General features: G+C 46.3%; 1 protein-coding gene across 1 annotated transcript in view; it reads left to right on the forward strand.

Moving 5' to 3' along the window:
• The window catches only part of XRCC1 (X-ray repair cross complementing 1), a 50,944-nt gene extending 39,819 nt beyond the window's left edge, over positions 1-11,125 (forward strand). The window contains exon 18 of the mRNA XM_077456701.1: positions 7,668-11,125. Within this exon, the coding sequence (XP_077312827.1) occupies positions 7,668-7,781 (114 nt within the window). The 3' untranslated portion in view covers positions 7,782-11,125. The remainder of the gene's footprint in view (positions 1-7,667) is intronic.
• Positions 11,126-14,467: the final 3,342 nt, after the last annotated feature.

Here is a 14,467-nt window from a genome sequence, read left to right on the forward strand (position 1 = left end):
GCTTCTCTAGAGGGGATGAAACCAACCTGGTCTAGGTGTATTAAATGTTGGAGGTGGGCAGCTATTCTCGTGGCTAGGATCTTAGTATAGATTTTCAAGTCTATGTTCAGAAGGGATATCGGCCGGTAACTACCACAGGACGTAGGGTCCTTACCTTCTTTAGGGATCACCGAGATATGGGCATTCAGGGAGTCTCTAGCAAACCGCCACCCGAGCCTAGTGCATTAAATAATCTGAGCATGGGCGGACCTAGTAGATCTAAGAACTTTTTGTAGTATTGCAGGGTATAGCCGTCCGGTCCCGGGGCTTTCCCCAGCTTCATGGCTCCTATGGCTCTATTAACCTCCAGAAAAGTTATAGGGGATTCCAGTTCCTCTTTGGCTTCCGGCGAAATGGAGGGCATTTGGGACGACACAATATAATCGGTCAGGGCTGTCTGTGGTGGGGGGTCAGTCCGGAGGTTATAGAGACCGGAATAGAAATCACGGAATTCCTGGGTAATACCCCGAGGCATAGTAACTTTCCGTCCCCCTGGCGTAACAACGTGGGGGATATACGTCAAAAGTTTACGTTCTCTTATTAGCCGCGCCAGCAGTTTCCCACATTTGTCACCAGCTTCATAGGTCAGCTTACGACAGGATTGCATGGCCGCCTTGGCTCTATAATGAAGAATGTCCGTGATTTGTTTCCGTGTAATTTGTAGGTCAGTATCAGAGGACTGTGTAGGGGCATGTTTGTGTCTGGCCTCCAGAACATGCAGTTTCTCTAATAGTTGGTCAAGGAGTTTAGTGCGTTCCCGTTTAATCCGCACCCCATGTTTAACCACCTACAGACCGGACCATTTTGCTGGTAAATGACCAGAGGTCTTTTTACAATTTGGCACTGCGCTGCTTTAACTGGTAATTGCGCGGTCATGCAATGTTGTACCCAAACAAAATTTGCGTCCTTTTCTTCCCACAAATAGAGCTTTCTTTTGATGGTATTTGATTGCCTCTGCGATTTTTATTTTTTGCGATATAAACGTAAAAAGACCGCAAATTTTGAAAAAAAATGATATTTTCTACTTTTTGTTATTAGAAAAATCCAATAAACTCAATTTTAGTCATACATTTAGGCCAAAATGTATTCAGCCACATGTCTTTGGTAAAAAAAAAAGTCAATAACTGTATATTTATTGGTTTGCGCAAAAGTTGTCACATCTACAAACTAAGGTACGTTTTCTGGAATTTACGCAGCTTTTAGTTTACGACTGCCTATCTCATTTCTTGAGGTGCTAAAATGGCAGGGCAGTACAAAACCCCCCCAAATGACCCCATTTTGGAAAGTAGACACCCTAAGGAAATTGATAAGTGGCATGTTGAGCCCATTGAATATTTTATTTTTTTGCCTCAAGCAAAGTTGTCACTAAATGATATATTGCTCACACATGCTATGGGCATATGTGAAATGACACCCCAAAATAAATTCTGCTGCTTCTCCTGAGTACGGGGATACCACATATGTGGGACTTTTTGGGAGCCTAGCCGCGTACGGGGCCCCGAAAACCAAGAACCGCCTTCAGGTTTTCTAAGGGCGTAAATATTTGACTTCACTCCTCACTACCTATTACAGTTTTGAAGGCCATAAAATGCCAAGATGGCACAAAACCCCCACAAATGACCCCATTTTAGAAAGTAGACACCCCAAGCTATTTGCTGAGAGGCATGTTGAGTCCATGGAATATTTTATATTTTGCCACAAGTTGCGGGAAAATTACAAACTTTTTTTTTTTTTTCACAAAGTTGTCACTAAATGATATATTGCTCACGCATGCTATGGGCATATGTGAAATGATACCCCAAAATAAATTCTGCTGCTTCTCCTGAGTACGGGGATACCACATATGTGGGACTTTTTGGGAGCCTAGCCGCGTACGGGGCCCCGAAAACCAAGCACCGCCTTCAGGCTTTCTAAGGGCGTTACAGTTTTGAAGGCCATAAAATGCCAAGATGGCACAAACCCCCCCCCAAATGACCCCATTTTGGAAAGTAGACACCCCTAAATTTAGGGGTACACTAGTGAGACTAGGTAATAAATGGCGGGTGCCCTGAAACTATAAAAAAAAATAACTAACCAACCAGCGTCACCTGTAACAGTTATATGGTGATCACTGGTGAAAGGGTTAACTAGGGGGCAATCAGGGGGCTTTATGCGGTAGTATATGGGGGTCCCTGGTGCTATAAAAAGCTGCGGCGAACCTAAATACCTACCTGCCTAACTAGCGTCACCTGTGACACTAATACAGCGATCAGAAAAACGATCGCTTATTAGGCTGGGTTCACACTGGAGCGATGCGGGAACGCCACGAATCCGCGGCGGGTTCCCGCATCACATGCCTCCCGGCGGCAGTTCACACTGCCCTATGCGAACTGCTGGGAGTGTCAGTGAAATGTTAATGACACCCCCAGATCAGTTCGCATATCGCAGTGCGATCTGCAAACTCGGATCGCATGGTGTGAACACCCATGCGATCCGATTCTGCTGCGGACCAAAAAAAGGGTCCCGTGCGAGTTTGCGGCGGGTGCGACACGAATTCAGCCATACTATCTGTATGGCTGAACTCGAATCGCACAGAGATCGGATGTGATTTGCACTGCAGTGCGGTGCGAATCGCATCCGTTCTCATAAACCGCTGCAATGTGAACCCAGCCTTAGTGACACTGGCGACGGGGGGAGATCACGGGGTTAAACCTTTATTGGGGGGGTTAGGGGGGTACCTTAGAACTAAAGGGGGCTAACCCTAACTGCCCTAACAGTTATTACAGTCACAAATGACACCCGCCGGGTGATCAGGGGGTTAAACCTTTATTAGGTAATAAATGGCGGGTGCCCTGAAACTATAAAAAAATAACTAACCAACCAGCGTCACCTGTAACAGTTATATGGTGATCACTGGTGAAAGGGTTAACTAGGGGGCAATCAGGGGGCTTTATGCGGTAGTATATGGGGGTCCCTGGCGCTATAAAAAGCTGCGGCGAACCTAAATACCTACCTGCCTAACTAGCGTCACCTGTGACACTAATACAGCGATCAGAAAAACTATCGCTTATTAGGCTGGGTTCACACTGGAGCGATGCGGGAACGCCATGAATCCGCGGCGGGTTCCCGCATCGCATGCCTCCCGGCGGCAGTTCACACTGCCCTATGCAAACTGCTGGGAGTGTCAGTGAAATGTTAATGACACCCCCAGATCAGTTCGCATATCGCAGTGCGATCTGCAAACTCGGATCGCATGGTGTGAACACCCATGCGATCCGATTCTGCTGCGGGACAAAAAAAGGGTCCCGTGCGAATTTGCGGCGGGTGCGACACGAATTCAGCCATACTATCTGTATGGCTGAACTCGAATCGCACAGAGATCGGATGTGATTTGCACTGCAGTGCGGTGCGAATCACATTAGTTCTCATAAACCGCTGCAATGTGAACCCAGCCTTAGTGACACTGGCGACGGGAGGTGATCACAGGGTTAAACCTTTATTGGGGGGGTTAGGGGGGCACATTAGAACTAAAGGGGGCTAACCCTAACTGCCCTAACAGTTATTACAGTCACAAATGACACCAATGCAAAAAAAAAAAAAAAAAGCAATTGGTGTCACTGTGACTGGGGGGGGCAGGGGTAATTGGGGGGTGATCGGGGAGTAAAGGGGGGGTGTGAGTGTGCCTGGCATGTTCTACTGTATGTGTGGTGTGTTGGTGCAACTCACCGAACCTCTCTCCTCGGTGCCGGAACGAAAAATACCGACACGGAGGAGAGAATACATCACTTCCTCTCCTGTGTTTACATTACAGGAGAGGAAATGATGTCACGGGACATTTTCATTCGTCGGGAGCGATCGCGAGGGGGTGGCCATGAATGAATGGCCGTCCCCTTGTCCGGGATCGCTCCCGAACGAATACCGACCGTCGCAGGCACCGGGCGGGGGCCCGATCGGGCCCCCGACCGGCGGGCAGGCAAGGACGTACATGTAAGCCCTTATGCCTGCCCGTGCCATTCTGTCGACGTACATCGTCGTGCGGCGGTCGGGAAGTGGTTAATTAGGACGCCTCTGGCCACTGCTTTGTGAGCCTCCCAGAGTATACCTGGATCACAGTCCGGGAGATCATTTTCCCGGAAATAATAACGCAGGGTCGTGGTCACGTCTTCCATCACCTCTGGTGTCTGTAGTAAGCTTTCATTGAGGCGCCAGAATCTGGTAGCCAGGGAAGGGGCGTCAGACAGTTTGTAGGTCAGGAATATCGGTGCGTGGTCCGACCAGGTCCTGTTTCCGATAGAGGATTGCACCACTGCATGTAGTTGGGAGTGCGGGATCATGAAATAGTCAATGCGTGTGTAAACCCTATGTACAGGGGAATAAAATGTATGGTCCCGTTCTCCGGAGTGCTGAAGCCTCCAGACATCAATCAGTTGGGAGTTGTGTAGCGCTTTCGCCACTCGCTTAAGCTGACTCACCGGCATGGAAGTACGACCAGCCGAGGTGTCCACAGACGGTATTAAGGGGACATTAAAGTCCCCGCCCAGTAGCAGCTGTCCTGCTTTGAAGTCCTGCAGCTTCTCCATAATTCCCTCCACAAAAGTGGCCTGGAGATCATTAGGTGCATATATAGTTGCCAGGGTCACTTGGACTGAGCCAATGAGTCCCTTCAAAAAAATATAACGGCCAGACTCGTCTATCAGGGAGTCCTGGTATCTCCATGGAAGTTTGTGGGAGAGAAGTATGGATACCCCCTTTGATTTAGCCATCGGATTGACAGAGTGGTATGCGAACGGGTAGTGTCTATTGCGTAGGTACGGTAGGGCATTAGGTTTAAAATGTGTCTCTTGTATAAAAACAATATCCGTATGTGACCGTTGCAGGTCCGCTAACAGAATGCGCCGTTTTTCTGGTGTATTAAGGCCCTTCGCGTTAAGCGATAAAAGGTGAAGGTGGGGTGAGGCCATGGCCAGGTGAGGGAGAGAAAGGGGGACGCAGATCCCAGCAAAAAGGGGAGGGGGGTTGGCAGGAAGGGGAGGAAAGGTGGGTGCAGGAAAAACAGAGGGAAGGTAGGGGAGGGGAGAGGGCAGGAGAAAAAAGGGGAGGGAGGGGGTGTAGAGCAGAGAGCATAAGAAAAGAAACAAAAAGAGAACAGAAAAAAGTAGAACAGTTGTCGGAGGCCGGGCCTAGTGCCCTACACCTCCAAAAAGAATCAATACAGTTATGTGCATATAGTGCGTCGAGGGCAAAACTGGCCCTCTAGCACAACATGCTAGCCTATTGGGGGAAGCGAACCGGACAGGGAATGAGGCAACCAGCTCCCAATTTCCGGCTCCCACCCTACAGTGCTACTGTCACAAGATGCACAACTCCTGTTCAAAACTAAAACATGTCGAGGAATGAGCAAGTAAAAACATAAGAGTAACCAGCAGGATCATAACAAAGAAATACATTCCCAACTCCCCTCCCCTCCATCCCCGCAAACATCATAAAGAAACATGGAGGCCGGGAGAGTACATCCCCCCCAGACGACACACGACCCCATCCACACAAATCTACTCATAGGCATGGACGCCGTGTATCGCCTGCGCGGTGTCAACAGAAGAACACAACTCCAAACCCCCCCTCATCAACAACCAACAACCCTCACCCCCACAGCCCCCGCCCCACAAACATCAGACAAGGGCCCACCATTGCCCACCTGGTCTCTCAGTCAAGGAGACCTCCATGTCGGTTCCAGAAAGGGAGCCGCCAGCTCCGCACCCACCCCCCTGAAAGTCCATAACCCCCCACCCCCACAAATTAGGGTCCTCCGCAAGGCGGCAGTTCCAAATGACCTCCCAGTGTCTATGTCCAGTACTCGGCACCCCGGGACCCTCAGCTAGGACTCCTAGCTAGACGGACAGGTGTCCCCCACGTAAACATGAGTCAGCGGGTGTAAGTGGGTAGCATGGGGTAGTGCAACCGGGTACCAACCCCAGCGGCTGATCACAGGGGGACCTTACAATCGGATCCCCAGCAGGGGAACTGGGTGTCGGGGGGCATATCTATATATATTATAGAGATGGATATACTGCGTGTGTGTGTATGTATGTGTGTATATATATATATATATATATATATATATATATATATATATATATATGTGTGTATATGTATATATATATATATATATATATATATATATATATATATATATATATATATATATATATATATATATATATATATATATATACATGTGTGTCTTTCTCTCTCTGTATATGTGTGTATATATATATATATAATCTAAACTTTTTTTTTTTTTCCTCTGGTCTATGGACTGATTTGATGGACATTTGTTCGCACTACAAGCACATATAGCACTTTATGGATTTGCATATGATATTGTTAACGTGGTTTATGACTTTAAGAGGCAGTGCGCATCACTAGATAGGTTTTCTTTTTTATCTTTGTTAACATAACCACTGATTTAGTTTATTAATTTTCCTTGCTTTTTTTGAACACCAATATCTACCAGACTCTGGGCAGTGGCAATTTACCCCCCTCCCCCTATATAAATATTTTGGTATAGGGTTGCACCAATACTGATACAAAGCATTTGCATGAATACTTGTACTCGTACAAATGCTCCGATACCTAAAATCAATACCTTTTTGTGGTGCGATTTGAGCCCATACAAAAGGAATGGGCTCAGATCGCACTGCAAAGAATCGCATGTGATTATAAGGCTAGGTTCACACTATTGCGATGCGGGAACGCCGCGAATCCGCGGCGTTTTCCCGCATCGCATACCTCCCGCCGGCAGTTCACACTGCCCTATGCGGACGGCTGGGGGTGTCAATGATATGTTAATGACACCCCCAGATCCGTCGGCATATCGCAGTGCGATCTGCCGACTCGCACAGGAATCGGATCGCATGGTGTGAACCCCCATGCGATCCGATTCCGTTGCGGACCCAAAAAAGGGTCCTGTGCGAGTTTGCTGCGGGACAGCTGCGAGTTCAGCCATACTATCTGTATGGCTGAACTCGCAGTGCTACGGAGATCGGATGTGATTTGCTGTGCGAATCACATCCGGATCTCCCCCCGCAGCAGTGTGAACCCAGCCTAACAGGAATCTGGTGTGATTTCTGTCCAAATCGCAGGCGGTTTCCTGCACTGCAACAGGGGAGGGGGAGAGAAATGTGCCAAGCCACCAATAGTGTTCTTATGTTTATCTAATAAAAGGGTTAAAATGGAACAATATTGCATTTAGACATTGTTGGAGCCTAAGTTCAGTCCCCACAAGAACTGCTGGAGAAAGTGCTGTGAAGCAGGAATCCAGGCAAGCCGCGGGGAGATGCTGCAGGAGACTCAATCTGTCAAAGGAGTTGTCAGATGTCCAGGATGCTGTGGCCAATCAGAAGGCTGATGGAGGTGTGGTCTGGCACCCCATTCCTGTTTAAATCACATGCGATTCTTTGCAGTGCGATTTGAGCCCATTTATTTTGTATGGGCTCAAATCACACCACAAAGGTATCGGTAATTGGTTTCAGCGAGTACTAGGTGCTTGTAGGTGACAAACAGGTATTGTTACAACCTTAGTATGTTAGTGTCATTTAGAGTGCTCACCTAATAGCTTTCACTAACTTCTTCTTCTTCTTCCTTGCCAGGCTCTCAATGATAACTGTAATTTGTCGTTTGTCCGTCCACGCTGGATCTACACCTGCAACGAGCGACAGAAATGTGTCCCCCACCAGCCATATGTTGTGGTGCCACTGGCATAGCGAACGTGGAGCTTTTTGTATAGATATAAGTTTGCCGTACGGTATTGGCGGCACACTGTACTTTATGGTCAATTGTAGGTCACCCAAGCTAAGCCATGTCCTGCCGACTCAACACTTAATGGACAGACGTGATCCTTCCTCTACGTACCTGTATGTGAGCAGTGATTTGTGGCTATTGAATGGGTGCAGCACGTATGGTGTACAGGCCTCAATTTTTTTATTTTTATTTTTTGTTTTTCTTATTTAAGATGGAATTCCAGTTAAAAATAAGAATTGCCCCAAGCTTCTTATAATAATTGATCCACTTTCATATTATACAGTACTTTCAAATCGTTTCCTATACTTTCAATTTACCTGTTGCTCTTGTGAGCTGCCAGTATTGATCAAGAGTTCGGGTTCAGGGCCAACAATGTTCTATTGCCGTCATTGATTTGCAGTCCAGGTTAGTGTTGTCAGCCCTCCACATCTTCCCTGTCTAGTTATATGTGCAGGATGATGCTGCATGCTGGATGATGCTTCTTCATATGCACAACGTTCTCATTCATGAGGAAGCATTGACAGTGCAAGACCGACCCCCTACACCTCCTCCCAGCTTTACTCTTGCATAGACATTGGGGTTGATTTACTAAAACTGGAGAGTGCAAAATCTGGTGCAACTGTGCATAGCAACCAATCGGCTTCCAGGTTTTATTGTCAAAGCTTAACAAGCTGAAGTCAGAAGCTGATTGGGTTACTACGCAGAGCTGCACCAGATTTTTCACTCTCTAGTTTTAGTAACTCTACCCCATAATATATTGGAGAGGCTCTAGGACTTCCAACACTTATTTGTTCCAGAACAAAAAAGGACCATAATTGTTCGTTGAACTGACTTCCTGTGGTGCGGCTCCCTGTTGTTGAGTGCCCAGTAAAGTAACTCGAAGTATGTACATACACCACTTGCACCGAACCAATGGTGAAAGAGTCCAGAATGCTTTAATTGTTCATACAATGATCAAATACAACATCCGACTTGTTGCAGGAGGTCAAACATGCTCCCCTTTTTTCATGGCTCAGAAGATTTTATTGTACTTTGATGGATCCAGATAAGCAGATACAAAACAGATCTGTTGTATTCTGCTTAGAAAGGTTTCATAGCGGCAGATTGTGCCAGTGTCAAAGTGTTACTAAATCCACAGCATAAAATCAGTCTGTATATGTAGTAAAGCATGCTTGTTACACACTGTGGAGCCTAAGGGGTTAATCCTCCGCATTGTGTAAAAAGGCTGTTTGCCCCTCCCCTTTTCCCACTGTCCCCTAATAATTTCCTGATCACACAGTCTATGGAGTCGGGCTGCACATGCTCAATTTGGTATGTATTGCAAGAGAGGGGGTGCATGTGATCAACACAGGGCCTATCAGAACTGTGCAGTCTCATAGGACAGTCAGACAACTCCTACAAGCTTTAACTAGTGCTGGGCTGGACAGTGAAAGAAGTCACAAGACTGCTATATACTGCTGATGAGAAACTGTATTTATCAGTTTACTAAAATGATTGCATTTCCATGTTCTGTATACTGTGGGAGACCAGATATAGTGATTGCAGGCTCCTGGGTTTAGTAACACTTTAACAGTTATCTGCTTATTGAAATCCATCTCAGCACAGGGAGGGAGTATTGATATGTTTACAAAGGGGCTTTTAAAAGCCATTAGTGTTTTGGGGGGTCTGATAAAAAGTGGACCTTCTGTTTGCTTTGGAAGGTTCACTTTTAAAACGGTTGTAAACCCTTACATATGCCCAGTTAAGTTACCGGCCTCGGGTGATACACATAGAGTTGTATCTTTTTCTCTGCAGTCTTCTCCACAGCTGTTCAATGTCCAGAATTTAGAAAGCTTGTCTGGGATGTCATAAAAAAGGGTGTGGAGAGCTGAAAATACACTCTGCGGCGCTCAGTGATTGGAGGGAAGAAACCACCCCATACCCCCCCCCACACACACACACACACACACACACACAGGAACAGAGCTGAAAGCCAATCAGCTGGAGCTTCCTCCCCTGTCCCCTTCTTTTTCTTGGTGTCAGGAAAACTGGTCAGAAGTGATTTCAGCAGAGGAAGGAAGCAGCAAACAGAAATGACCGTGCTCTGGGTTGAGACACGTAGACACTGTAGATGGATATGCTTTAATATATTTCATGTGTGAGGTTTACAACCACTTTAAAGCCTATACTGAGAGAATTAATCTCTACAAGGTGGAATTTGGGGCATTACCTCCCTGTCTCCCCATCTTCTCCAACCAGAGAACACTTTGCATTCATTGAAAACAAATGTAATGCATATTCAGAATGGCACTTGTGCTGAGCGACCCCTTGTGGTTACTATGCAGCAGGGCAGCCGCTTAGCACGGGACCTGGAAGGCAGCGAGGATCAATGTAGTAGTGAAGGCCACTGCTGTGATTTTCTGCTTCCACAGGGATCACCAGGTACGGAGTATATGTACTTACACAGACCCACGCCATACATTTCAATGCTAGAATCATGTAGAACTGCTATTGCATTGAAATTAACTTGATCTTGTATTTAAATAAGTAGATATCTGGACTATTACCTGTGGTGTGGTGCTTTAATCTTGGATCTCTTTTAGTTCCATCACAAACCAAGGAAACTGTGGAGATCCTTTGGTGTGTAGAAGCCACCGGCCCTGAATCCAGACATTAGACCACAGCAGCATTGGATAGTAACACCAATGGGAAAATTGTAGATTTTTAGTGTTATTTATCTACAACTCCAAATTAAGAATGAAAGACAATATATATATATATATATATCTATATAATGTTTGAGAGTTCCTATAAAAAAGTCCTTATTTGCATCTTTCAGTTGCGATCCTGACCCTATTAGATTTGGCCCCGGTCCCACCAAATCTGTATCTTCTCTATAAGTACCTTAAAGGTTCTTGCTGCTTATATGAACCAATCAGATTATTTCACTTTTTGTTTCCAGTATAGTTTGTTAGAATACAGCCAGGCAATGGCAGCAAGAAGTGATGAGTGGGGCCCATTGGTTTTCTAACTGATATCACTAATTCCTAGTTGATTGGTTCATTTTTTTGGGCCCTGATTTGTTCCCCCTCCACTATGTGCGACAGTGTACTTCAGAGGCTGAGATGCTGCAGATCTGGATCCTTTCATTGTATAGCTGGTTGTGTATTAGAAAAAACTGCATTCGTGTGTAATAATCTCTTCTATGTGTGAAGGTTTGATAGCATTTCCAGTTCTGTTTGTGTGTTTGATATGTAGCAAAATAATATTTTTAATCTGTAAAGAATGAATTTGTAGACTGTAAAAATAAATATCTTTTTGTCTGTTTTTTTTTTTTTCTGGAGCGTTTTTGTATGAAACACTGGCTTATGATGTAATCCGCAGGGGTTTTCTTTTTAGGAATGGCTGACAGGCGGCTCGGAGGCATACTGTTGCTTCCTCGCCTCCTGTTAGCCCATACTATCTTGCCACGACCGCGTTATTGCACATGGTTGCGGCACAGCCTTATTCACTTGAGTGGAGTTTGGCTCCCTTTACAACAGAGTTCCCATCACAGTCCTCCTTACATCAAGGTCCTCCTCAGATTCCCCCCTCACTTCAAGGACCCCACCATATTCCCCACTATACAGTACTTCATGGCCCTATCTCCCCTGTCTCCCCGTCAAAGTCCCCCCTTACATCAGGGTCCCCGTCAAAGTCCCCCCTTACATCAGGGTCCCCGTCAAAGTCCCCCCTTTCATCAGGGACCCCCTCAGGTTCCCCCCTCACTTCAGGGACCTCCTCAGGGACCTCCTCGGGTTCCCCCCTCACTTCAGGGACCCCCTCAGGTTCCCCCCTCACTTCAGGGACCTCCTCAGGTTCCCCCCTCACTTCAGGGACCCCCTCAGGTTCCCCCCTCACTTCAGGGACCCCCTCAGGTTCCCCCCTCACTTCAGGGACCCCCTCAGGTCCCCCCTCACTTCAGGGACCTCCTCAGGTTCCCCCCTCACTTCAGGGACCCCCTCAGGTTCCCCCCTCACTTCAGGGACCCCCTCAGGTTCCCCCCTCACTTCAGGGACCCCCTCAGGTTCCCCCCTCACTTCAGGGACCCCCTCAGGTTCCCCCCTCACTTCAGGGACCTCACCAGAGTTCCCCCTATACTTCAAGGCCCTATCAAAGTCTCCCCTTACATCAGAGTCCCCCCACTTCAAGGCCCTATCAGTTCCCTCTTACATCAGAGTCGTCCCCCCGCCCCCCCCCCCCTCCACCTTCAGGGCCCTATCAGTCTATCTATTATACATCAGAGCCCAGCTCATACAGATATACTGCGGTCGAATGGCTCTCCTGGGTCAAACCCCATATAGGTACATCCTACCCTTTTTTGGCCACCAGTGGCACATGCACCCGCTGCATGGTGGGAGATCTGATGCGCATGGCTGGCAGGTGCGATCGCGTGCACGAGTGCCAGCACTGGGATTTGTGTGTAACCATTAAATCGATGGTTTTAGTTCTGCTTTAATGACTTTGTGCACTGTCTCCTTCTGCTGCATTCTTACCAGATACATTGAGGAACATTTATAAAAACTGGAGCAGCTGTGCATAATAACCAATCAGCCTTTAACTGAACAAGGTGAAGATAGAAGCAAACTCCACTTTTGTGTGAAAAAAAAGAAAGAAAATAATAATATAGTGTAGACAATTGCTACGCAAGTCATATTGTAATTGAATGTTATTAAAAATTAACCTTTCCCTTTTCAATCTGCAGCCGCTGTAATTTTCTGAAAATGCAATATGGAAACCTGGAGGTGTTCTGTATACAGAACGTTCCCCAGAAATGTCATTTCCTGCTTGTGTGATTGGCTCACCCATTTTCCCAGAAGTCTGCTCTAAGATACAAGTCAGATTTTAGGCATCCCCTCCAACACAAATGTAATTTTTGGTGAGATACTCCCAATAGGTAATCATGGTTAAAAAGATGCAGGCCCTGCAGGTGCACAGCTGATTGGTAATTATGAAACTACTCCCATTAGACTTACTTCCCCATGTGGGCACAGAGGAACACACAGGGATTACTTCAGAATAACAAAAGGTAGGACTGCAACAAAGTTTGTTAAAATCCTTGCAATGTACATAGATCACCCAGAGGGGAATCTCTTTTAACAAAAGTGGAGTTAATCAGCAAGATTTCCCCTATCAATCAGCAAGATTTCTGGCTCCCGGGTGTCTTCTATACAGGTAACGAGCTGAGATTAGGAGCACTCTCTTAAAGGGAGGCATCCCCACTGTCAAAAATGGAGGTGGAAACATTCTTTGATGGTGATTTTCTGCTAAGGGGACAGGACAACTTCACCACATCAAGGGACGATGGGTGGGGGGCCATATATAACGTCAAATCTTGGGTGAGAAGCTTTTTCACTCAGCCAGGGCATGGAAAATGGGTCATGGATGGGTATTCCAGCATGACAATGCCCCAGAACACACAGCCAAGGACACAAAGCAGTGGCCAAGCCAATCTCTAGACCTTAATCCCATAGAAAATATATGAAGGGAGCTGAAAGTTTGAGTTACCAAACGTCAGCCTCAAAACCTTAATGACTTAGAGCAGGGATGTGCAATTAGCGGACCTCCAGCTGTTGCAGAACTACAAGTCCCATGAGGCCTAGCAAGACTGACAGCCACAAGCATGACACCCAGTGGCAGAAGCATGATGGGACTTGTAGTTTTGCAACAGCTTGAGGTCCGCCAATCGCATATCCCTGACTTAGAGGATCTGCAAAGAGGAGTGGGACAAAATCCCTCCTGAGATGCGTGATGGTGGTCAACTACAAGAAACATCTGACCTCTGTGATTGGCAACAAGGGTTTTGCCACCAAGTACTAAGTCGTGTTTTGCAAAGGGATCAAATACCCTTTTCACTCATTAAAATGCAAATTAATCTATAACTTTTTTGAAATGTGTTTTTCTGGATATTATGGTTGTTATTCTGTCTCTCACTGTTAAAATAAAATGACCAATAAAATTATAGACAGATCATTTCTTTGTCAGTGGGCAAATGTACAAAATCAGCAGGGGGTCAAATACTTTTTTCCCCTCACTGTATGTATAACCTACAACAGTTTAGGTTGTCTAAGGCTGGGTTAATACTTATAATAAAGGAACACTCCCGCGCTATCACTGAAGGTGAAAAGTAATGTGTAAAAATAGGATTTTTGTACTCACCATAAAATCCCTTTCTCTGTAATTCACCGACTGACACAGCTCCTCTCTTAGCCATTGGGTTGTTACGCCACCTTTAGGAGAAGACTAGGCATAACATGTTATGAAAAACAGAACTTTTAGTTCTGCCCAAGGGGCGGTCCCCTAGGTAACAACCCAGCCTGCCATGCAGCCCTCTTTACGTCAACAAGCAGTATAACGTAAAGAAAATTAGGAGGGGCGGGTGCTGTGTCAGTCGGTAAATTACAGAGAAAAGGATTTTAGGTGAGTATTTTCTCTTATATTCACTGACTGACACAGCTCCTCTCTTAGCCAGTGGGACGTCCCCAAGCAGTGCCAAAACGAGGGGGTGGGAAAACAGCATAAAAACTTCATCTATCATGGCAAGTGGGAACTACCGTATTTTTCGGACTATAAAGACGCACTTTTTTCCCCCAGAAATATGGGGGAAAATGTGCCTGCGTCTTATGGTGCG

This window comes from Lithobates pipiens, unplaced genomic scaffold, assembly GCF_037356315.1.
Source record: "Lithobates pipiens isolate NorthernLeopardFrog02 unplaced genomic scaffold, aLitPip1_a1.2 Scaffold_27, whole genome shotgun sequence".
In the NCBI taxonomy this organism is placed as follows: domain Eukaryota; kingdom Metazoa; phylum Chordata; class Amphibia; order Anura; family Ranidae; genus Lithobates; species Lithobates pipiens.